Raw genomic sequence first — 26,331 nt, forward strand, 5'->3', positions numbered from 1 at the left:
CAGCTCCCTCTTAAAAGCTCTGGTTGCAAAGAGTGCAACATGTTGAGAACTTGAATTTGATTTCACTGAAATACTAGGGCTAGTTCCGTGTAATGCTCCAAAATTAGCCTGAAAACCCTAGACCTGCCAATTAGCCCGCCCCCATCATGTTCCAGTAGGTTAGTAGGACCTCTGAAAACACGCTGTGTCTGACTTCTCTTATAGCTACGTAACACTCAACTTTACAGAGATGGTTTTAAGTTTATACACCCAAGATATTATCTCCCTGGTTTGTTAAGAAATTAACCGCTTATCTGAAATATGAGGGTTTTTTTTCTTACTCTTGGTTTACTCTCATAAATGTGACAAACAGATGAATAATTACAGTTCAGATCAGTTTGAGGTTGTTTCCCTCATTTATTATGGTGCGTTACATTTAATATTTGAAGCTAAATGTGAATCAGTGTCATCTTTCAGGTTTAACTCATAAAAGCTCAAACTCATGAAAAAGCATCAGGTACAGGAGTCCTCGAGTCGAAAACAAACAAATGGAATCACATAATCAGTTTTTAATTTATTATTGTCAGTTAAAAGTTTGCATGACGAACAACATTTTCATGCACCATTTATTTCATACATCCCGACGCATGTCAAACCCTGCCCTGCAGGTTTTCTGTGAGCGGAACGTAATTACGGCTCCGACAAATCTAAGTAAAAAAAAAAACAGGCCCAATCCCAATCCCCCCTTAAACACTATCACTAAACACTAACCCTCAGTTTACGTGTTCTCACAGAGGGTGCACCAGATTGAGGGTCATCCCAAACCCTGTAGTTTTATTTAATTTTTTCACTATAAGGACAAGAGAAGGCACAACATGTGTGCTGGATGATTGGTGGGACCATGAGGGGTGGCTGGTTAAGGGTTAGTGCTTAGGAAGCGGTTGGGGATTAGGCCACAATGTCCTTGTCTCAATACTCACACTACACCCTACACTCCTCTGAAGTGTAAACCTGGTGGAAGTGCACTAAAGGGTTAGAGTACACAGGTTACAAGCATGAAAATCTGTTGAAATGGTACAGCATGAAAGTCCTCTCATCCGACCGTGAAAATGAGTGAATTTGACATACGCCAATTATAGTGTACATTTTAAGAACGTGGTAGCGTGGTTTTACATGTACAATATGAGCCTTTATAGATTCTAAAGCAATGGCCCCAGATATGTGGCTGCTTTGTTTTTCACTTGTTGAATACAGAGCAAAATCTCCATGCTATTCCCATATGTAGAGTGCAGTACAAAGTCAATAATCTCAATCTTTACATTTGAAGAACTTATTTTTTTTGTAACAAGCACTGGAGCTGGGCCGGTGAAAATCCCCACATCTCTGCTGTTTATTTCAAAAATGTAAGCAGCAATGAATTGTGGGTACACTTCACTGAAGTCTGTTTTGAAGTGTGCCTTAATCTGGTGTGGACCAATTAGGCATAGGGGGCATCACAACAGAGCGCTCTAGAGAATTAGGACACCCTAGATACTGCAAACCCTCAGCGGGAATCTGCAACAGTGGGACACGAGGTCGGGAGTGTGACTATTGGGACAGGGCAAAAATAGCCTACTCTTGAGTTCAAACATTCAGCTACAGGTTAGCTAGCTTAGCATCAGCTGCAGGCAGAGTAAGCGGAGAAGGTAGGAAAATAGCCCTCCTATAGCTCCCCTAGTCACCATACAGACAAAGACAAGTTTGTTCATGCAGATTTTCGCTTTTCACCGCCACAGAAAAACTTAAAGGACACAAAAGGTTAAAGATAATAAAAAAATTCCTTTTAGAAAATCTAATTGCACCAATCACCAGAACTCCTGTTCTGAACAAGGGAGAAAGCTGCTCCTTCCTGAAAATCATAAGAATCATTAATTCTAATTATTAATTATCATAATTAGAATTATGAAGCTCTAAAGTGGGTTTTCAGTGTGCAGTCTGAGGTGGCTGTTCAAAGCTGATCTGTTTTTAAATCTTTTCTCACACTGGTTGCAGGGGTACGGGCTCTCCCCTGTGTGTGTTCTCCTGTGGATCACCAGATGCACGTTTTGATTAAAACTTTTGCCACAAAACTCACACGTGAACAGCTTCTCATCCATGTGAGTTCTCATGTGGACTGAAAGGTTGTCGCTTCTCCTGAAACCTTTGTGACATGTGGGACAGAAGTAGGGCCTTTCCTCAGAATGACATCTTCTGTGAAGGATCAAGCTGCGCTTCGTAGTGAAGCTCTTTAGACAGGTTTCACAGGAATATGGTTTCTCACTGGAGTGGATGTTTGTGTGCTTCGACAAGTCGCTGCTGCATCGGAAACATTTACCACAGATGGTGCATGAGTACGGCTTCTCCCCGGTGTGGACCCTCATGTGGGTCAGTAAAGCAAATTTTCTGATGAAACTCTTCCCACATGTTTTGCATGAGAATGGCTTTTCCCCTGTATGGATTTTCCGATGCCTTCTCATTGCATATTGAAACCTAAATTCTTTATCACAGAAATCACATTTGAATAAAGTTTTGTTTGTATTTTGGTCATATTGACTCTGTATTGATGGACGGTTTGTTTCTGGCTCTTCAGACCTGCTCGATCCCGACTCTTGATTCTCAGCTTTCGGAGATCTCTGAGGGAGAAGTTGTTCACCATTTGGTTCTGGTTCACTGTTGCCAGCTTCCTCATAATCAACGGTCACCATTAGTGTTTCTGTCTCCTGCTTCAGAAGCAGCTGCTCAGCGTCCTGACTGATAGATAGTTCTTCATGTTCTTCTTTAACCTCTGGAGCTTGTGGTTGCTTCCTTTTCTTCTTTTTAATCTCTGGAAGTTGCAGTTCTTCTTGTAGAGTTCCCAATTCCTCCTGGACCCTGCGGGTAAAGAGCTGCTGCTCATTGCAGCTGTCATCCTCACAGAGATGATCATAGCGAAGACCTGGAATAAAAGAAAAACAGAAAAATTATATCAAAATATTGATAAGAAACAATGGAAGCAGGACGGTTTCCTACATCAGGGAACTCTTAGCAAAGGCTGGTGATGCACCTGTCTCTGTGTCCTCCATCTGGAGGAGAGCAGCTGTCAGTCAGTTCTCTCAAAGTCAGTGTTCTTCACTGAAGAAAACTAAATTGATTGCCCTGCTGACTGACTGGGGTGGCACCCGCACAGCAGGTGGTTGTCTTGACTTAATTTGACTTAATTTGGAAACCAACACCACCGACTCCTATCTTTGCTGTGAACTATCAGAAAGTTAGACGGCGACAACTGAGGCGGCTACTTACCAGAGTCCAACCGAGCCGACCGTCCTGCAGTGCCTGGTGGGAAAGCGACAGCGTGCCGTGTTGGAGGATGGATTTCATCTACAGCGTCTCCACGTTCTAGCAAATTCTCCCCACAGCCTCCTATCACAAGATCATGGAGAAAGAACATTCATGTTCCTACCAAATGCATACAGTACACAGCATAAAGGTAAGATATTTCAATTACATCATTATAGATAAGTCATAAGCTAAAACGTTTACATTAGAATGAACCCAAATTAAATGCATAAAATTGCCATTATCTACTGAGTCCAATGTTAACGAGACCAGAAATGAAACTGCTCCCAGGTCTGTTTATTTCAGTCAATCCAATAATCAACATCTAATATTGTTTTTATTTAGACTGAAACTGAATCATAGGATCACTCTCAATAGTATAATAATAAGGATGTTTACTCATTAACCCCTTAACTAAAGGCCTCAGCAGCTTTAGCTGTTCTTCTTCAAACGCCGCACCAAACTTATTACCCCTCGAATCAAATACAGTAGAATATTCTTCCCTTTTAACTCTACTTGGACATTTCTGCTTTATGTTTTCATCTCCACAGGGAGTTCCACTCTCAGTTACCTCTTTTGCTTTAGCTTGTTTGCCAATTATTTGTAATGACATATCTCTGCTCACGTTGTTTTTTTTTTTGTTTTTTTGTTTTTTACGGTAAATATAAAGAAAGGGATTTTTTTATTTACTAACAAATTCAACAAAAATAAAACATAATAAACAAAAAAATAACAGTGAGACACAATAACCTTTCAGAAAAACTTTGTTTACGAGCAGAGGTGTCAAGTAATGAAGTACAAATACTTTGTTACTGTACTTCTGTACACTTTTTAGGTATCTATACTTTACTCCATTACTTATTTTTCTTCCTACTTCTGACTTCTACTCATTACATTTTCACACAAGTATCTGTACTTTCTATTCCTTACATTTTTAAAACAAACGTTACTCGTTAATCTTGGCTTCGGTTTATGTTTATAAATATATATGTCCCGTCATGTGCGCCATCCAATGCAGATCATTGGCTCCATCCACATCTAGTGAAAACTAGTGTAATTTGATGAGTCATATAACGCAAACACTCATTGTTTAGATTAAGGAAATCATCAGAAGCAAGCAGGTGTTCTTCAAACTCCAAACGTTTATTGTCTATGCCATGCTACAATGTCGGATTCAGAAAAAGATGTTGAAATGTCTAAAAGGTCGGGCACAGGGGAGAGCGTATCGGGAGATGGAGACCAACAAGACCTCCCTCATCCTTGGCCCTATCTCAAAGAATTTTTCCAAATAGTCAAAAAATGAAGCTTTCTGTTCATATAGTGGCACCTGGCAGTTTTTTTTAAGGTTACTTTATACTTTTATACTTTAAGTAGTTTTTGGAGCACATAATTTTTCACTTGTACTTGAGTAAAGAGGTCAAGTTGATACATCAACTTTTACCAGAGTGTTTTTAAACTGCAGTATCTATACTTCTACTTAAGTAAGAAAAGTCTGTACTTTTGACACCACTGTTTACAAGCTACTTGTGTACAAATCAGAAGTCATATAACGTCACTATGCACCTTTAAATAACATATGTATTGTTATCCAAGGAGACCGCCTGCTTCATACCATGTCTGCAATGCAGAAGAACATAGACTACCTGCAAGGGGAAAGTGCAACCCTCCAAGGCAGGTGTGGAGCGGTCATAAGGATTCCTAAACAGTCGATCTGCCAAAGCATTTTTTTTTTACACCACAAAAAACAAAGCATTGTCAGATCTTTGACACATTAAGAGAAGACACGAGAAAGCCCTCCCTTTATGAAAAGGGATTTAAAAAATTAAAGAAAGAGGATTTGGCTAAGTTGACAAAGATGTAAACTTATCCAACTTAGAGAGGAATGAGATGTTGAGCAGAAAAGGAAAACATAATGTAGGAAACAACATATGAGGAACAAAAAGAAAAGAAAAAAAAATAAAGTCTTCTTTACAAACAACTCAACACCTGAACTTTCTGAAGTTATCCTCTTTGATACGTTCCTTTTCATTTGATTGCGGTTGTTTCTTGTTTTTTATTTTAAACCTACATTCCTTGGTTGTTTGAACTGTATGTAGATCATGATGGAAGATGGAAAACCAAAACTTTTAAATTACAGGTTGGATTGAGAGGAGAGACCAATATGGAAATAACCTTTAGAAACAAACTGCCTCTGCATTCCCCCCCCCCCCCCCCCCCCCAAATTGTCGACTTTATCCATTATTTAAAAAAAATAAATCATTTTCACAAAAATCAAACCCCGCCCAGGCGGCGCATGTTGTTCTGCACTAGGCAGAAAATCGAGCGTACCCAGTCTGTGTCACTGCAGACCAGCTGAGAACAATGACTTTCTCTATACTAGTGATTTCATACAGAGTCCAGCAAAAAGAAAAACGGAACAAAACACAGAGAGCGTTAATCTAACGGTATAATGTCCAGAAAATTAAAACAAAAGTTTTATTCCGGACATTTCTTTTTGTTTTGTACATCTGATGGCAGCCATATTGGACCTTAAACTGGGAGATCTGATTTTCCTAAATTTGAACATAGAAGTTCAGGTCATTTACAATTATCTCAGGACTTCTTCAAAAGCTAAATGTCGACTTTTAAGAAAACTTGAGCAAAGACCGGTACGAATCCTATAAAAATCAGATCCATACAGGTGGAAAAAACTGGAGCATTGATGAGGAGCCTTCTTGTTTATCGGGGTTATTTTTCTGTGGCATTAATTAGACCAAAAATCAGCTCCCCTCCCTGACTCGGTTTCCCAGTCCCTGAGAATCCAAATGTGGACCTACCTGCTTGGTTCTGTTCAGTTCGGGGTCTCCAGCTGCGCTGACGGTCGATCTCCTCCTGGTACTGGATGATGGTTTTTTCCACCTCTGAGAAGATTTCTTCAGCAGCAGCAGTTAGTCTCTGTCTGATAAACTCTCTCAGAGGCTGAACTGAACACATTGTTGCTGCGCAGACTCAGACTGGATCCCACCACACCGAACATCGGGGGGATGCTAACAAAGAAGCTAAAACAGCTAACAGCTTGTTTGTTTACTTCCTCCGGGTGTTTCACGGAAAGGGTCCGGTCGAAACATGAAATTAGAGTTCCTCTCAAAAACACAAATAAACAACATATGTGCAATATTAACAGCTTATTGTCTTTGTATATATCGGTATTAAATGTTATTTTCTGTCTCAGATGGTTGGACAAACAAGGCAAGGCATGTCACGTTTATATAGCACAATTCAGTACAGAGATAATTCAAAGTGCTGTGCATTAATGAAACAGTAAAATAGAAGCAAAATAAAAGCAAGTAAAGATAAAAAAAAAAAACAACGTTAGAATCAGGTATTAAAGCAAATGAAATAAAACAGTTGGACCATAAAACTTAATGATACCTCAGTTAACGACGCTTGAGGAGATCTTGGAAAAACGGTTCCAGCGAGCTATACTTTTGAACATGCACAACCATGCCTCTCCCTTCAGACCACCCCTTGAAAACACATGAACTCATGCTATCTGCAGCACATCTAGAGCAGCAGGAACAGCGCTGATGATGCAGAGCGCTATGATCAGTTCTCTGAAACAGTTTAACACCTAGATTAACTTAAGAATCCGAAATCTGCTGGCAAAACGTTCACTTTTATTATCCTGGTACCTGCAGTTTGGATTACATACATGAAAAATGCCTTCTAGCTGCCGCAGCAAACCTTGAAGAGGCGACTGGGCCAGAGGCTGCTGTTGAATGGGATTCCTAGTGACAGTGCACCGCCGGGTTACAGGGTTCTGAGCGGCTCTGACAGAATATTTGAAGGCAGGATGGTAATCTGGGTGAACTGACTGCGCTGACAATGTTTTCGGGTGGACTTTCTCACTTCAAAATAGATTCAAACTACTTTTTACCCCCTGATCACAGCAAATATAGCTGCCATTGTTACAGGCAAAGAAAAGATAGGGTAGCTCCGCCCAACGCGCATCAGACCCACTTTTTCCACTGCGCAGCCAGAGCAGTTAAGATGCTTCAGCTGCGCCTCAAAACTAAACTTATACTTCTCTGTACTCTGTTTAAAACAGATTTATGAACCAGTTTACTAATATGATGATGCCAGAAACCAAATTTCATGATATGTAGAAGCTCTGCAGTCTGATTCTGTCTGTATAATAAGAAAACATGTGTTCATTTTAACCTGTAACTTGGAGTCATAGTCTTCTGAGAAGCCCAGCTTTTTTTAACCAGTAAATAAGAAAAATACAGTTTTCTCAAGCTTCTTGCATTATAATACTAACTTGTATAAACATAGAATCTGTTGCCGTTTTTGGCTGAAAAAGCTCCGTATGTTTAACAAACATATTGTTCCATGGCAGGATCTCTAATTTTTTTAACCAACCCATCTCCTAACTTTTACTTAAACGTTGAAGTAGCTGCCGGTTAATATTCACTGAGTAGTGGCTACTCTTTACGTCTGTGAAATTCGACTGCAAATCAAATGTCTCAAAGCGACAGATCCGATGATGTTATACAAAGAGGCGGGACACCGGAGCAGGGCGACAAAGGAAAAAAAAACAGACTCAAAACGCTCTGAACACAGTTAGCTACACTCAACTCTGTTACCTTTGGCAGAGATTATTTGTTTTGACACGTCCACACCAGTCCTTCAGAAAGTTGCGCCTGTGGTTCTAAGCATCTAGCCAACACTGTGATGGGTTCATAGTAACCTGGTGACATTGTGATGTAAAGCTACGTGTTTTCTGTATAGTTATCATAGTGAATCTTGTTTGCAATAATCTGAGCTGAAGGGAGCATGTAGATGTTGAGTAGGAGATGTAAGTTTTCTGGTCTCTGATTTAAACATCCCTACTAACAAATAGAAGTCCCTGTCCTTCAGGTAGGATTTAAACCAGTCCAGCGCAGCACCAGAAAGGCTGACCCAATCTAGTAGAATCCAGTGATCAACAGTATCAAATGCTGCCTGAGATTGCTTTCTAATTACTGAGATTTTCAGCAGGTGTCTTTGCTTTCCTTTTTCCCTGTGCCATTTCACATTATTACACATAACTTAGTACTTACTTGGTAAACTCCCACTGTACCTCTGTAACCTCCTCTCTGTGAATTCTGGTAGTTATCAGTTGCGCTCCTCTCAGTGGTTACTTTTTAATGTACCCCGAGCTTCAACTAAGTTGGGAAAAACTGCATTCTCCTACTCTGCACCTTGGGGATGGAATAACCTCCAGAAAGAGCTCAAATTAGAAACTCTAATGTCCATTAATGAATTTAAAGCAACCATGAAGAATGTAGTGATGGAGATATGTGCTTGTTTTTCTTGAGATGCTCAATGTGTTTTAACATACTGCTTTGATTTATTTATTTTTTTTTATTATTATTATGAAAAATGTAATATGTTGTAAATATGTAAGAACTTCCTGTGGTTTGGCTGCTAACTTGGCCAGGTCTCTCTTGAAAAAGAGATTCTGAATCTCAATGGGACTTTCTGGTTAAATAAAGGTTACATAAAAAACAATAAAAAAATAACCTAAAGGTATAGTGGAGGATGTTCTGTTTCCAGGTGGATCATCAAAATAAGTGGTCCTCCTAATTGTCAATCATTGTGGTGATATGTTAACGTAAGGCCGTCCTAGATAAGATCTATAAAGTAGGTAAATAAAATGTTTGGCAATTTCAGTGACAAGCTGTATATTAATCAGCCATGAGAAGCCTACTAGAAGCTAGAGGAGAAAACCCCTGAAGCCATTCTATGGGACTGGTGCTGTTTAACTGTGCATTTTTATTTTCTATAATGCTGTTTTACACACACCAATGTTCTCCCACTGATATCAAGCTCTGGTAAATAAGTCTGTGTAATGCTGCAAATGTGATGATGGATAAGGTCATGGATGAATGTAATGGATTACAAGGTGAAATGGTACATAAAAATATTTTTCTGAATACGAAAGTTAGGCATTCATTCTCTGTAAATTAATGCCAATAATTTTTAATATGATCCTCATCAAAAATAAATGCTATGTTATTTTGTAAAACCTACTGTGTCTAACATACTCCGTGAATTATTTATTTTTAATTGTATGCACAAAAATATGAAAAAAACTCTGACCATATCAGGAAATAAAAGTGTTTGGCTCCAAGGAAAGCAGAGATAGAGAACACTGAGTCTCCTGAATAAAAACTGCTCCTGACCAGGTTAGCTCTAGGGAGCGTTACTACGGCAACAGAAACTGAGGATGAGTAAACACTCTTTGTGAAAACTCAGAGTTTCACTGATTTCAAGTTTAGAAAAGTTAGTTTTCAGTAAACCTGCTTCTTGAACTACACTACTACTTGCTCTATATCTTAAGGTGAAAAATGACAGCAGATTAAATGTATCCGCTAAATCCTATTGGTGTGTTCGTTCGGAAATTTTAAATTGTTTCATATTAATTCCATTACATGTATTGATTAATGAGCTCTTATTTCTATTTTCTTACTTATAAAAGTGTTTACTCAAGCTTTTACACCTGCAATGCCCCACAATGTCTGAGTGAGAAGAATTGTTTGGGGCATGAAACAACCATTCCCATAACAAACCAGGTTATTTCTCAAGGTTTATTCCTAAGTTTTTACTGTTTCCTCGAAGTGTAATTTGTTTTGATTACCTGTGCTCCAACAACCTTCACAGCTTTCCCAGACTAAGTTAGTGAGACAAAATTTGTCTAGTCAGAACAGGGCTGGACATCATAACATCTTGTTCTCTTTCTTTGCAAAGAAATAAAGTGTAGACTGAGTGAAATCCATTGACCTTGTTTATTTAACTGGACCGCATAGCTGAATACCTTTTTTCACGCAACATTATATTCATCCTAGGACCCTGTCTGAATCTGATGCTGAGGTCAGGCAGGCAATAGGGAACATAAACAGTACCTGAACCTTATACTTTAATGAATCAGGCCCTTAAAGGACATAGGAACAGATGTATTCGTACAACCCTAGAAAAATGATACAGAATAACAAAGAGACTAAGGTGAAGGTTTTTTATTAGAAATACTTTAGAAAAACCAAACAGCAAACTGTGAAATTATTTTTAATGTGGTTTTGCTTTCCAGATCACTACAAACCTCACAAGGTTACATTTTAGTCAAGAAGCCAACATATTTCATTTGTCCAAGTCAGAGGTCACAAAAGAGATGACTTTAGTTGTTCTGAGATTTTACATCAGTACTGAAAGTCTAACCTATACTTCCTAATAGTGTGCTTAACCCTGTAATGCCAAATGTATCATATTTGATACAAACGGTTTCTGAAATGTTTTGCGTCTGACACCTTTTGCATAATTTAATGGTAAAAACTTTGCTCAAAATCCTATTGTACACAATCAGATATACCTGATAACAGAGGGCAGAAGACTACACAAAAATTAATCTTGACTTATCGCATAGTAATAAATTATTAATATCAAATGTATTGCTGTTTTTTTCTTTTTACATATTTTGTTAAAATACCAAATAAGGACTTCTAACCAAAAAAAAGTAATTTTCTGTTTTGTTTTATTCTTGGATCGGGCTTTAAAGGGTTAATAGTCCTACTACTTTGAACTACTTTCCCACAGCCCACTCATCAGAGACCCTTCTCACTTTTATGAGTTTTCATGTGAGCCATCATGTGACACCTGACACTGAAACCTTTTCCACAGGTTTTACAAAGGAACGGCTTCTCACCGGTGTGAACCCTCATGTGACGAGTTAAATGGCTCCTCAATAGGAAGCTCTTTCGGCAAGTAACACATGGGAACGGCTTCTCACCTGTGTGAGTTCTCATGTGAATTATCAGATAACTTCTCACACTGAAACTTTTCCCACAGGTTACGCATGGGAAGGGTTTCTCACCAGTGTGAGACCTCATATGAACAGTCAAGCTGCCGCTGCAGCCAAAGGATTTCCCACATACTTCACAATCATATGGTTTCTCGCCAGTGTGAGTCCTCATGTGTCTGTTTAAATTGCTTTTTCGACTGAAACTATTTCCACAGCTTACACACAGGTAGGATTTCTCTTTTGTGTGAGTTCTCATGTGTGTATTCAGATATGATTTTGTACTGAAACCTTTCCCACATTTCAGACATGTAAAAGGTCTCTCACCTGTGTGAATCTTCATGTGAGAAGCCAGACGGCTACTCTGAGTAAAACCTTTACAACACACTTCACAACTGTGCAGCTTCTCGTCAGTGTGCGTTCTCATGTGAATGGTCAAACTGCTCCTTACTCTAAAGCTTTTCCCACATGCGGCACATGGAAAAGGTTTTTCACCTGTGTGTGTACTCATATGAACATTCAAGTGGCTTCGCAAACTAAAATTTCTTCCACAGTAAGAACAGGGGTATGGTTTCTCACCTGTGTGCGTTCTCAAGTGAGTGATCAGGTGACTCCTAACACTGAAACTTTTCCCACAGCTAATGCATGAAAAAGGTTTTTCTCCTGTGTGAGTTCGCATGTGAGTATTTAAATTACTTTTCGCTCCAAAACTCTTCCCACAGGTAATACACTGGAAAGGTTTCTCCCCTGTGTGGATTCTCATATGAGTTATTAAATGACTTTTTACAATGAAGCATTTCTTACAGCTCGGACAGGGAAATGGCTTCTCACCCGTGTGAGTTCTCATATGGGCAATGAAGCTGCTTCGTGCACCAAAACTTTTCCCACAGGTGGGACATGTGAAGGGCTTCTCACCTGTGTGAATTCTCATGTGAACAGTTAAACTGCCTTTGTCGTTTAGAAACTTACCACAGACTTCACATGGATGCTGTGTCTTACTGGCATGAGATCTCATGTGATTATTTAAATGGCTACTCTGGGTGAAACTCTTCCCACAAACTTTACAGGAAAACAAGTTTTGTCCTGTTTGGATGTGAAACGTTTTACGCTTTTTATTCTTGGAACCATGTGCAACGTCAGTTTGTGCTCTGGATTTCTGACATGTCCTCTTTGACCTTGTTTTGGGACTTTTACACAGTCCTGCCTTTTTTCTTTTTCGTCCCTTTTCCTGGTCTTCAGCCCCAAGAGAGTTCTGGGGTATGTGTCTATGTAGTTCTGGTTTCCTGATGTCTCCATCTTCACAAGCAGGATTCATAACCAATGTGTCCATTTCCTCCTTCAATACGAGCTGGACTTCATCCCGACTGGTGCAGTATTGGTCAAGTTCCTCTTTTATCCTTACATCCTCAGCACGTTGTTCATTTTCTAGCTGTTTATTCAGAAGTTCCTCCTGTTCCCCTTTGATATTTGGAAGATGTGGATCCTCCTGTTCGTCCATCTGGTGAGGGTTGTTGTTTCTTCTGGTTCAGATGGATTTCCTCTCTGGGTTTTAGAGAAATCTCTTGAGTAAAAAAATAAATAAATAAAATAAAAATACTGGTGGAGGTCTGAGGAGACAAAGAACACAAGAAATAAAGGTTTCAACAAATATTAAATATTAAATAAATTTATAAAAGGCAAATGGAAATGTTGAGATTTTTTAATCATATTAGTTTCACAAAAAGTATGTTTCAATAAATCCATCAGCATATCAATCACAAAATGTTGCTTTTATGTCTTGAGGATCATGTTGGCATATAAGTTACTGTCTTAAATCTATTCAAATCTTATGTAGGTCAATATTTTTCTCTGCATCCTGGTCCCTTCACCCTGATGTTGCCTAATTTCAATTTTGAATCGCTTACAGTTGTTTTTGGTTTTTTTTGCGTGTCTGCTGCGCCTTGTGTCAATTTTTAGTTAGTATAACATTTGGTTTTCTTGTTGTGCAAAAGATCTGCAAATGTATCTGCAATTTGACCAATAAGCCACTTTGTGTTATTATTGTTATTTGATCTTGTGTATTTCACATTTTTGTGTTGCTCGCTTTGTGCATCCCTTTGGACAGAAGTAGCTGCGTTAAATGTGCTGTATATATAAATTTACCATTGACAATGTAAACAACTGATAGTGTGTTTCACTATTATAAATTGAAAGATTTTTTTATTGTTCCGTCAATCATTAATTTTTTTGTCCTGAGGTTTTACTGGTACAGGCTCAACCATTTAGTATTTCAGGCGATTTAGTCCTTGAAGAAAATTATTACAGCTATAATAATTGAAAATGCTTAATCATGGTGTTAAGGAAAGCAACAATATTTGACTGCTGAAGTAGAAGGACCCAGAAATTGACCTGGTCTACTCACAGTATTCTAGGCTAGTTAAATTCTAAATTCTGTACTGTTTGATTTCACATGCAACCTGAGCAAAACCAAAATTATGAAAAAATAAAACAGAATATGAAAGCATTTTAGCACAATAAATGTCAAATTTAGAAGTTAGCCATAAAAATAGATCAAGGCTTCAGCTCATTGCTCAACACCACAGAACCTTCGACCCAAAAGTCTCTCCCAGAGCAACAACTCCAAGCTGAGCGTTCTATTCAGCTTCTTCTTTTTTATTTCATTGTGTTAAAGATGTTGCATTATCTAAGGCTGCTCTATACACCTGGCTTCAGCATCAGCAGATTGTGTCAGTAAGTAAAGCCAGTAGAAACTCGCAGCACTCAGGTCACAGGGACAATGAAAGCAGATCAAAAAATTTTGATTTATTCAAATTAAAATGATCATTAAACCTTGTAGTCTTAAGATTCTCGGATACCATCCAGATCTAATTTTAGCCTAATTAACAGGTTTTATCCAAAGAATCATTCTTAAGGACTCATACCAGCCACAGATTGGGGCCTCTCTGCCAAAATGAAGCTGCTAAACTCTCCTCCCTCTATCTTGACCAGGAAATAAAACAGAATAAAAGCATAAAAATGGATTTCTAACAACTAAGTTGTTGGTGACTGAAGCCGAACTGTTCATTCATAAGATTCATGTGGAACTTAACTGGTGAACTACAAACTCTAATGTCTTTAAATAGGATGAAAGGGAATGCATATAAAGAAGAGGGCTGGATCACTACTGGGAAAGTCAGATTTGGGTGGGATCGAATATTATTGGTTCATCCAGAAGAGCTCCTTTTGGGGTCCATCTGATCATCCTTACAGAGGACAGAAAGCTGGGAGTCCTGAGGCTCAGGGTAGCTTCTATTCCAGAACCACCCACAATGGCCCTCTTTGCAGTTAGTTTCAAAATCAACTTAAGCCCTGAACACACCAAATCCGATTTTGCATCCGATCTGACAGAAAATCCTGTTGGATGAGGTGGTCGCATTTAGCGCTCATTGACAGTCAGTGGGGATTAACACAGCCAACACAATTTTCTGCAAGTGGGTTTGCGTAGCTAAAACTGAGATAGACCACAGGTCTATTTTAGTCCGACTACGCAGCAATTTCATGGCACCGACAGGCAGAAAGTTGCGGTTACAAATTAAAACACATCCGCTTTGGGGGAAAATACTAAATAAATCTGTCAATCAAAAAGGAAATACAGTTAGTTTTGGAGTCGCACAGCGAATATAAAGTAGGCCGGACAAAATGAAACATAAAAAAAAAAAAAAAGAATACTTTACACATGATAGGAGTTCAGGAGGACAGAAAATGGATATAGCAAAATAGTGATCCTGTTTAAGCCTCATCAAATAACAAAATGAGGAGGGGTGCATGGTGCAGATGAGCACAGCTTATCACTCTTTTTTTTTCTCTTTGGGGAAAAAATAAGACAAATTCAAAACTTCAAAGATTTCCCTCTGAGAATCACCTCTCACTGCCTCAGCCAGCATATAACCCGGCCTTAACCCAGCGTGGTGGTCCAGTTGTTGAAACAGCAAGTGTTTTGTTTCGATGATATCTCACCTTCTTCTCATTAGGAATTTTTTCAGGTTCTTCTTTATCCTTTAAAAGATCTGATTTCCTGCTTTTTAAATCAATTCAAGTCATTTATAGGTAAATACATGATGAAATTATGCCTTAAGAACTATGTAGGTATTAATTTGGTTTGAAATATAGCTGCTTTTTTCCAGACCCAAAGAAAAACCTTCAAGGCCTTGCTGTCTGAGCTGTATTTCCCTGTCTGAGTGCTGCACATCTCAGCATATCTGATAAATAAAAAGTCTGGGCCATCTCAAGGCCCCAAAAAACTTATGGTCAGACTTTAACATTAGCTAAATAAAAAAATTGCTGTCCTGTGCAGATTAGCTGCTGAAAGAGCCGCTTTGTCTCATTTTCAAGGGACAATCCTTTAACTCAGCTTCACGTAAAATCAGGGTTCCCTGATTGGAGAAAATGGTGTGTTATTTACAGTGCAGGCGCAGCGTGGTTAATGTAGCTGCATCCCACAGAGGGCGCTCTTCATACATTTTATCCAACCGCTTTTTTGTTTTTTTTTCAGGACAGGGAGGGGCTGCTGCTCAGACAGCAGGATTCCTCATAGGTGAGTGAATCAAGTGGAAAAACACTTATTTCCTGATGTAGATGAAGGAACAATATTAAAACATCGATCACTAAAATCTTAAACGTTTATTCATGATCGGACGGGCTCTTTAAATCCTGCTGTTGATCTTCAGCTCATCCATGTAGCCGGGCGGTTACAGACAGGTCCGCAGATGCTGGGTCAGGACCTTCTACCAAGGAGATCACAGATCCTAAGAGGCAGGCTGACTCTGAACTTTAAAGGTGGGGTTAAAGGTTTTATTGAAAGTGCACTCCTGTCGTTTATTATCGGCAATACTAGAGTCTTTAGATATCCAGATAATAATGATTTTAAATCAAGCTTTTTTTTTTTTTTTTTCTGGTTGCGCTTTTCTGCCCATTCTAAACCCAGAAGTGTGACGTCACTCCAGGACAATGGCTAGCCAACATGATGGATATAATCACTGAAATTGACAGCGATAGAAGATACTTCTGAATCTTTGTCAAGTGAGCTTATTTCAACCAATGACAAATAGAATCCAGTCAGTGAACAGGTTCTGCAACTGCTGCCTCTTATTTTTGAGCCTGACACCTGGTCGCAGTAGGAAAACGAAGGGAAGATGGAGTCAATGGGGATAACGAGGAGACGGGAATGATGGTCACTGGACATGTAAACATTTTCACAATGGTAGGTGTTAAAATAGCACGTGTTTGACCTCTATAAAGATGAGGCCTAAAAGACTTGATTAAGCTTTTAAATCTGAGGGCTTGTACAGCCCAGCTGACATATGCACATCTTGAGCTTTTTATAGCCTGTAGCCTGTATATATATGGCTAGTTCTCTGCGTACTGCCTTAGACAACGCAGCTCCTTTGAAAATGAAAACCGTTAAAAATAGAAAGCTTGCTCCTTGGTTTAATGCAGAGCTGCGTACTTTGAAGCAAAATGCTAGGAAACTGGAGAGAAAATATCGCTCCACAGGCCTGCGAGAGTCCTTCCTAGTCTGGAAAAATGGTTTACTGCTGTATAAGAGGACCCTTTGTAAAGCAAGAGCAGCATACTTCTCCTCATTAATAGAGGAGAATAAGAATAATCCTAGATTTCTTTTTAATACAGTTGCCAAACTCACCCAGAGCCATAGCTCTGTTGAACCGTCCATTCCACCTGCTCTTAGCAGCAATGATTTTATGGGATTCTTTATAAATAAGATTGATCTTATTAAAAATAAGATCATAAGCACTCCTCTATCCGCGATTGTACCTGAGGTAGTCATGGAATCTGAACCGGGTTTAGACTGCTTTGATCCAGTTGAACTTTCTGAATTAGCAAAATTATTGTCTTCATCTAAGCCTTCAACTTGTATGTTAGATCCAGTTCCAACCAGGTTATTTAAGGAGGTATTCCCTTTGATCTCCTCCTCCATTTTAGATGTGATTAATCTATCTCTGTTACAGGGATATGTACCTAAAGCTTTTAAGGTTGCTGTAATTAAACCTCTGCTTAAGAAACCGTCTCTTGACCCAGATGACTTGGTTAATTATAGACCTATATCCAATCTTCCTTTCTTATCCAAAATTCTTGAGAAAGTAGTTGCCAAACAAGTTTGCGATCACTTACACCATAATGAACTTTTTGAAGAGTTTCAGTCTGGCTTTAGAGCTCATCATAGCACTGAAACAGCTCTGGTGAAAGTCACTAATGATATTCTCATGGCCTCAGATAATGGACTTGTATCTGTGCTCGTCCTGTTAGATCTTAGTGCTGCATTTGATACAGTTGACCATAATATTCTTTTAGAAAGACTTGAATATTTTGTTGGAATTAAAGGAACAGCACTAGACTGGTTTAAATCTTATCTATCTGATCGAATTCAGTTTGTTCATGTTAATGACAAATCTTCCACATGCTCACAGGTTACCTGTGGAGTACCACAGGGATCAGTGCTAGGACCAATTCTCTTTACTTTATACATGCTCCCAATTGGTAGAGTTATTAGACAGCATGGGATTAATTTCCACTGTTATGCTGATGATACCCAGCTATATCTGTCTATAAATCCAGATGAAGCTAACCCATTACATAGATTACAGGCATGTCTTGAAGACATAAAAACCTGGATGACTCTTAACTTTCTGCTTCTGAATGCAGACAAAACAGAAGTTATAGTCTTTGGACCAGAGTCTCTGAAAAAGAAGCTGATTAGCCAGTCAATTCATTTGGATGGGATTAAACTGATTTCAGATAATAAAGTAAAAAATCTTGGTGTTATTTTTGATCAGGACCTGTCATTTAAATCCCATATCAAAGAGGTTTCTAGAATATCCTTCTTTCATCTGAGGAACATTGCAAAAATTAGAAATATCCTGTCCAGGGGTGATGCTGAGAAACTAGTCCATGCATTTGTTACTTCAAGGCTGGACTATTGTAATTCTTTACTATCAGGAAGTCCACAAACTGTAGTTAAAAGCCTTCAGCTGATCCAAAATGCTGCAGCCAGAGTTCTAATGAAAATTAAAAAGAGAGATCATATCTCGCCTATCCTGGTTTCTCTTCATTGGCTTCCTGTTAAATCAAGAATAGAATTTAAAATCCTCCTTCTCACATATAAAGCCTTAAATGGCCAAGCTCCATCTTATATCAGAGATCTGATTGTTCCTTATGTTCCTAACAGAGCACTTCGCTCTCAATCTGCAGGTTTACTAGTGGTTCCTAGACTTTCTAAAAGTAGAATGGGAGGCAGATCTTTTAGTTATCAGGCTCCTCTCCTGTGGAACCAACTACCAGTTTTAGTCCGTGAGGCAGACACCCTGTCTACTTTTAAGGCTAGGCTTAAAACTTTCCTTTTTGATAAAGCTTATAGTTAGGGTGGCTCAGGTTATCCTGAGCTATCTCTATAGTTATGCTGCTATAGGCTTAGACTTTTGGAGGATATAGGGACCCCCATTTCATCATTCTGCTTCATTCTCTCTCTGTTCTCCTATTCTGCAGAATCTGTTAGTTCAATCTCTAACCTTCTGCTCTCTCTGCTTTTCCTCAGAGTAGCTTTGCCTCGTCTGTTCCTGTTTGGCTGTGACGTCATCCTGGAAAGAAACATCAGCTGTGCTGCTTCCATCAACACCCTTGTTTATAGATGTTGGAGATCGGCCTGTTTTCCAGTGTGGTCCTGTTTCTCTGACCGTGACTGAGTGGATGTGCTCTCTTCGTCCTCTGGAATGGGAGCTGGCTCGGAGCTCGTCTGCCTGGCTGTGTGTTTCCTGGACGGGGCCGCCTTTTACAGTTGCTTTTTGTGTCTCTGCTTCCGTCTCCTTGAACCCCAGTCGGCCTCAGCAGATGGCCGCTCACACTGAGCCTGGTTCTGCTGGAGGTTTCTTCCTGTTAAAAGGGAGTTTTTCCTCTCCACTGTCGCTACAAGCATGCTTAGTGTGAGGGATTGTATTTGAGTCAATGCAATCAACTGGTTTTCCTTAGACAGAAAACTTTGTATCAATTTGACTGTATGATCTGGTTGAACTGTAAAGTGCCTTGAGATGACATGTGTTGTGAATTTGGCGCTATATAAATAAACTGAATTGAATTGAATTGAATTGAATTGAATTGAAAACATAAACATGAGAACATGTATTAACCAAACTGTTGTGGACCTACAGTACGTACTTTAGACCCAAGATGGTATAAATGACTAAAAACATTCAACAATAATGTACAGACGAGCTATCCTGGACTATTAGAATCCATATAACCAGATTGGGGTCCCACAAGCGGCACTGCATGCAGTTCATAAAGAGATGCTTCTAAATAGCGTGAGCAAATCCCCATCTGTGCAGATTCTTTTTTCTCTTCTGTCCCAGTGCACCACAGATTGAAGCAATATCCTGACTTTGACTGGGTCTGATTATTTATTTTTTATTTTTTTTGATAAAAAATAAAAAAGCAGCAATCAGGCCTACAAAGCAAACACTGACTTCATTACCAGCCTGCTGCAGCATGCTCCTACTAGAGCAGATAGAGAATCTTTTTCAGATTAACCCTCTCCAGGCAGATGTTGCAGATTTGCAACAGCTAAATGCCACTTAGCTAATTACTCTACATCCATATCTTAAGAGCTTTTGTTACTCAAAAGTACAACAGACTTAGTTGTGCATTTGCAACAAACAGTTTCTCTCCAGCTCACCAGATAGCACTGCTGACTCACTTTATACATGGCTGAGTCCTTGGTGTCACTGAAACAGATTTTCTAAGCACCAATTTCATGTAAGTTTAACTACCAATTTCCATTATTTTGAAATCAATGCTACATGAGATGAATCATGAATCTGTATAGATATGACACATGCCAATTAGTAGATTTGATCCTCTGGGTTTTTCACCAGAGGCATCTCGATTTCAATGTTGTGGATTCGCAACGTGTGCCCAAACAGGTACCAATGGATGCTACATGCTTTATCTACTAGTTTGCCTATATTTTGAGCAACAGTTTAACAGAAGAAGTTTTGAGATGTCAGTGGAGAAAAAGTTTTAGAAAAAGTTGTCTCTAATTTTGTGAGACAAATTTTGTTTCTTCGAATATTGTTTTGTTAATCCTTTGTTTGGGACATGGGCGTAGGTTTGTATAGGGACCATAGGGACTAGGGGTGGAAAGGTTCACAAAATCCACGGTTCGGTTCAATTCACGGTTTCTGGTCACGGTTTTCGGTTCGATTCGATACATGTTGATTGTTACACCGAAATCCCATAAAAAATTATGAAAAAATCCCCCCAAAAATAATGGATTGTAATTATTTTAAATGATGATAAACCCTGGATCATTTCCGTATGTTTTGCTGCTTTGAATTTAATCATCTGGCGCATGCTCTCTAACCTGACAACAGCCAGATGCATGTCTCGCTCTGCATCTGGCTGTTGTCAGGTTACATGCTCTACCATCTCCAAGGAACTCAGAGGGGAGCGGACGGAGGGAGCCACAGTGGGGGCTGTAGGCTTTGCTTTGAGCAGCCGGTCTGGAGTACAGCGGGGGCGGAGCGGGGGTTGCGGACGGAGTATGAGGGATTTCGGGGTTAGCATGACATGTTGCTGTTAGCATAAACAAAACGTGTTGCACAATGCTTGCACACTGTTGCACTTTTATCCACAACTTTCTTTTCGCCGTCATCGTAGGTCACTCTAAATGCAAAGCGCTCCCATACAGCAGACCTATAAAGTGCTGCTGGCGCGTCTTCCAACTCCTGTTCTTTCCCACTCGCCAGTCCGACACAATTCTCCACAACAACTGATTTTTTCCCCTGCTACAACCGGCTAAGCTGCTTCGCTTCTTCTTCTTCTTCTTGTTTACTACTGGCGGTTGGCTTTGGTCGCAGTGCCGCCACCTCCTGCTCTGGAGTGTAAACGCTTCGCCTATGAGAAAAAGGAGCAGCGCATGAACCGAACGAAACACACGCGAACCGAACCGAGACAGTCGAACCGAACGATTCTGACGGTTTTCATAAATCGTCCCATCCCTAATAGGGACATGTCCCTGCCAAAATTTTGGAAGGACCTTTTTGTCCCTACCAATAATTGGATGTAAACAACATGTTTATAATTTACTATACAGCAGCCGCTTCTTTTCCTCTCGCAGCTTCTCTGCCTGGTAGCTGCAGCTGCCTGCTCTTTCCTGTCCCTTTCACATAGCAGCGCATCAACTGTGCTGCGCGGTTTAACTCTCTGATTATTCTGCCTTGAGTTCCGCCTTCTCTCTTTCTGATTGCGTGTTTTCTAGTCTGTAAGTGCGCGCGCGGGGGTGCTTGGAGCGCGAAAAAAAAGACGCTAAAATAAATTAATATTGGGCTGTGAAACTAGTCCAAATTAAAAGAAAAATATTATCTACGCTAAAACAGGCGAAAGCTTCTGATTGGAGTTCTGTAAAGAAGCAGGAGAGAGTTTTTTGATTTGTGGAACTTGAGAAATGTAAGTTAACAACGTTAGGATTTCTTTTATTTTATCTTTTAATCAGATAGCCAAAGGCTCCTTAAAGAAGATCATTTATGAAATGAAACCAGGTGAAACAGAAACGTTTAAACGTTTCCTTTGGAGGAGTTCTGGATGGAGAATATTGACAGACAAAAACTTTTTTTTTTTTACTTCTTAAATGCTAATATTTTTTACAATCTTGGTATAATTCCTGCTCTAAGTGGGTCGCTCTGTCGGCTAAAGGCACATTTTAGTGGCCCTATACTCCAGTTTACGATTAATCAATTACTAAATTAGTTCACAATTATTTAAATAATTTGTTAATGTGATTAATTGTTTCAGCCATAGATAAAATACATGAAATTAGCTACACAGAGTAACTACAGCCCAGATGTACAACTTCTAATATTAATATTTTAAATGCTCAGTGTCAGTTCCTCTTCTAGTTCCAGTGCACATGTAAATACAATACATTTATTTTCCGTCCCTTGAATGTATTATTTTGCATGATCCAGAGAGAGCATATTAGAAAAAAAAAAAAATAAGAGTGGTTTTTACCTCTGTTTACCTCTGCACAATTCTATATCTTCAGAAGAAAACACAGGATAAATCCACATATTACAGACATATTTGGTTAAACAGACACTGTCTTAGTCGCATTTAAATTTAAATGCAATCCTTTTCAAAGTGGAAAAAGTCCTCATTCCACATTCATCAGAGCCAGTTATGCTTTAAATACTGATAAACAGCATCTAGTGCATGTAGTGCTTATAAGATTTGTATTAATGTAGCAAGAAATGCTGCTGTTCTCTTTTAACAAAATGAGCCCTGAAGCTCACATTAAGCATAAAAAAGAGCATGCATATTTTTGCAAAGGACCAATGAAACTGAAGAATAGTGTCCCTACCAAAGTTGAAATCAAACCTACGCCCTTGGGACATTCAAATAAAATTAACGTTCATATCAGATTCAGTCTTCAGTGTTAATTTACCACTCCGGGCCACTGTTGCAAATCTGCAGCATCCTAGAATTCATTGCATTTGAAGGTCGCTCTCAAAAAAAAGTCTGAATTGTATATTACTACCCCATATGATCATTTTCTCCAAATATCAGATTTTTCCTGTAACTACAACTTAATTTGAGTCTGACGATACTGGGTGAGGCAGCCAGAGGTGATTCTCAGAGAGAAATTAGTGAAGTTTGTCGAAGTATTTCTTCATTTTTTTTTTTTTTTTTTTTGAAAGGCTCAAAGCGGATCACTACTTCACTTTATCCAATTTTTGTTCTTCTGAACTCCTATTACAGTACATGTAAAGTATTCTGCCTATTGAATTGTTTTTGTTGATTGTTTACATCCCAGTCTGCCCCGCTTGCTATATACATGCAAATGTGATTCCAAGCAGAACAAACCTGATGGTTTTCCCTTTGAAATGAAAGATTTTATTTAGTATTTCCACCAAAGTGAATGTGTTTTATTTGCGACCACATCTCTCTTCCCGTTAGAAACTGAATTGTCTTCTCTTCCAAATTGGTCCTCGAGACTTAAGACTTCTTTTTAGGCCATTTAGAAAAAAAGCCCACTACAGTCTTGAGAGCAACGTAATGCTGTGTACATCTCTGTGTCATTACAGAAATTAATTGATAAAAAAAACAACTTTAGCTTCTTCCAGGCGAGAGCAATGTCCCAGTGTGATTTCACTGCTTTTTTTTTTTTTTTTTTTTTTTTTTGCCGAAGCATTCGGTTTCTATGGCGGTTGCTAAGGTGAGTTCTTGGATTTGACTGATTGATATGAAAATAATGTTAGCCATTTATTAATAAAAATTGTCCAGTCCTTGCTGTGAAAAAATAAAAGCTCTATTTCTCTTATTAACTCTTCACCCAATCTTTAAGACGGTAGATGGACCAGCGCCTTTCAGCATTATGTCAACTTAATGCACCGAAAGGTTCTGCTCCTTGGTTCCATCTATACTGAACTAAATAAGAATTTTTTGTTTCTTAGGGACCATTCTGCTTGGAATGACAGGAGATGAACAGATTACTTTGCTTTTAAATTCATCCTCATGGTGTCCACGTTTATTTCCTTCATTTTTTTTTTTTTTTTGTTTTGTTTCTCTTAGTTTTGTCTCTTAATCTGTTTCCAGGTTTTTGTTTTTCTTGCTGATTGATCATTTGACTCCAGGTTGATTCCTGGTCCAGCATCAGCAGACCTGTCCACTAAGGTGGAGACTTTGATACAAATTGATGTAAAGTGAGGATCTTTTTGAGTCCTGTTTTTAATGGAGGGGAGCAGGGGGTATATTAAGGCCAGGGTTAGACCATAGAAAAGAATGAAAAAATGAAAGGAATGAAAACAAAGGTGTCTGTTTATAGAACAGAGCAGAGTTGCTGTGGAAATGCTTCTCAATGTGGAAGAACAAGAGCTCACCTGTGGCCTTGGAATCGGCTCAGTGGGCGTGGTCTACGTTGATTTGCCTGCAAGGTGACGCCGGAGGCTGAGCCCCTTCTGGACAACCGATGTTAGCAGTAGGTAAAAGGACATCTCTGAGCAAGATCATCCCTATCATGATCATCATGCTCTAAGAGAGCAATATGGCAGCTGGCTGCTGGGTTTGGAGGAGCTGCAGGGAAATGTCACGCTGCGCCTCACTCTGTGAATCTAAGACACAGATAAAAAGATTTTAAGCATTTTATCTTTATGACAATAAAATAAACCTGCTGAAATTAGTGCTCAGTTCACTGCTAGAAAAAAAAAACTATTTTTTTTTTTTTTAATCCAAACACTAAAGCTGCATTAAGGAGTTTTGAGAAAACTATTAACGTCGGACAAGATTTGAACAAGCACTCCTCCCACGCCTAATTGTCCTTGAAAAAAAATATATCACATGTCTTTCAATTGAAAAGTCATCTATTTGAAAAAGGACTCCCACTTCACCAACATGACTGGCATCAACCTGAAGTTTAAAAGGCTTGTTTATAGCAGGAGCCAACAAGACAGGAGAAGTGCATAGCATCTTCTTCACGTCTAAGAACACTATCCAGGGTGGGAAAGGAGCTCTGGACTGCTGTGCTGAATCCAGACATCCTCCCAGCATCATCACACTACAGACACATTGATGTCAAACCAGGACTACAGACAAAAAAATTATTAGAATTAAACTAAAGTTTAAAAAAATGCAGCAAATGGCTGAAACTCACTGGTATAAAACCCAAACCGCACATAGGGGAGAATATTAGCTTCCCTGAACTGCAGGCAGTAATTCAGAATAGATTTATATTAAATCCTGGCTGGGAATTTCTGGTTTAGCTTTACTGAACCACTGATTCACTTTTTTTATTTCAATATAAAATATTTTAACGTAATTTGTTTTCTTGCTAATTAAATTTAAGCAAAAACACAGAGTCCAGAATACTTGGAAACTAAATGTTTTTATGGTCTTTCTGATGATAGTGTCACTTTGATAGAGAATAAAAACACTCAGAACCTTCAGGAACAACTGAGCAAGAAAAATCTTCAGAAATTCACCATGAAAAAATTAGACTTAGATTTATTTTATTTTGTATACACAAATATATAGAGAAATTTCATTTAGAACAGCTCTCTAGACCATTTCTCCTCCTATCTTCACCAAATATTGATCATGCTACCAAATACTCCAGTTCAGTGGTCATTACTGGTTCCTTTCAGAGCAGAGGAATAAAAACACCTTCCTGAGTCCAAACCTCAGGTGCTCGGATAAAGGATCCGGACTTCTGGGCCTTCGGTTCTGGTTGTTCTGGTCCATACCTGCTTAGCTTTGGGTACCGGGAGGCTCTAGGGTCCAGTTCTATTCTATGGAAATCACAAAAATTATTTATTTTGCTTTATTTTTGTGGATAAATGCAGAATTGAAACTAGACATTCTAGCGCTGTTAGCATTTCCCATTGGTGTCACAAAAATGAAGTGCGTCGGAAACATGGTTTAGTTCAGACATAATGAGGGGTTCCGTTCCGGATTTATAAAGAAGAAAGAGAAGATAATTTCAGCCCAACAGCAAAGACAGTCATTTTATTCACAGCCTATGTCAACAAACTGCAAAGAGAAAGACAAGCATAAGACAGAGAAAATCAGGATCTTTGCCAGAGGAGCTGAACAGTTTTTGGGACTCAAAGAAGTTAGTGAGGAAAACATTGTTACACGGTTGGAAATGGAGGGAAGAACATGAGAATCTGGAACATAAAAGTTTAAGATTTTGTTAATAATAAATAGTGATTATATCAGATAAAGGATATGTGTTTATTATATTATACATAGTAAACTGTCAATGTGTTCCACAATCCATACCAGTATTATACCGCCACCTACTGACGGTAATACACTTTATAATTGCTTGCAGTGAGAAAGAAAGAAAGAAAGAAAGAAAGAAAGAAAGAAAGAAAGAAAGAAAGAAAGAAAGAAAGAAAGAAAGAAAGAAAGAAAGAAAGAAAGAAAGAAAGAAAGAAAGAAAGAAAGAAAGAAAGAAAGAAAGAAAGAAAGAAAGAAAGAAAAGGTCATGACTACATGTTCAGTTCAGAGTAGAAGCAGTAATAGAAGCTGAAGATTAAATGCATATCGTAGAACAAGCAGCTGAAGCCTATAGGATGGAGGAAGAAGAAGCACAAATAAAAGAGAAATTTGAGGTTGATAATGTATGCAGGTGAAAGATTTCAGAAGACAAGCAACCTTTAAGA

At 38.9% G+C, this 26,331-nt stretch overlaps 1 protein-coding gene across 1 annotated transcript; it reads right to left on the reverse strand.

The window, feature by feature from the left end:
- Window positions 1-533: 533 nt before the first annotated feature.
- Window positions 534-25,552, reverse strand: LOC119791235 (zinc finger protein 567-like). Its single transcript, XM_038297228.1, has 6 exons — window positions 25,408-25,552; window positions 24,049-24,279; window positions 10,934-12,732; window positions 6,129-6,299; window positions 3,277-3,396; window positions 534-2,932 (listed from the first exon to the last, which is right to left on the reverse strand). The coding sequence occupies exons 3-6, from the start codon at window positions 12,621-12,623 to the stop codon at window positions 1,929-1,931; spliced, it is 2,985 nt and encodes a 994-aa protein (XP_038153156.1). The 5' UTR covers window positions 12,624-12,732; window positions 24,049-24,279; window positions 25,408-25,552; the 3' UTR covers window positions 534-1,928.
- Between the last annotated feature and the right edge of the window lie 779 nt (window positions 25,553-26,331).

This window comes from Cyprinodon tularosa, unplaced genomic scaffold (genome assembly GCF_016077235.1).
Source record: "Cyprinodon tularosa strain WSP-4 unplaced genomic scaffold, ASM1607723v1 ctg385, whole genome shotgun sequence".
NCBI classification, from domain to species: Eukaryota; Metazoa; Chordata; class Actinopteri; order Cyprinodontiformes; family Cyprinodontidae; genus Cyprinodon; species Cyprinodon tularosa.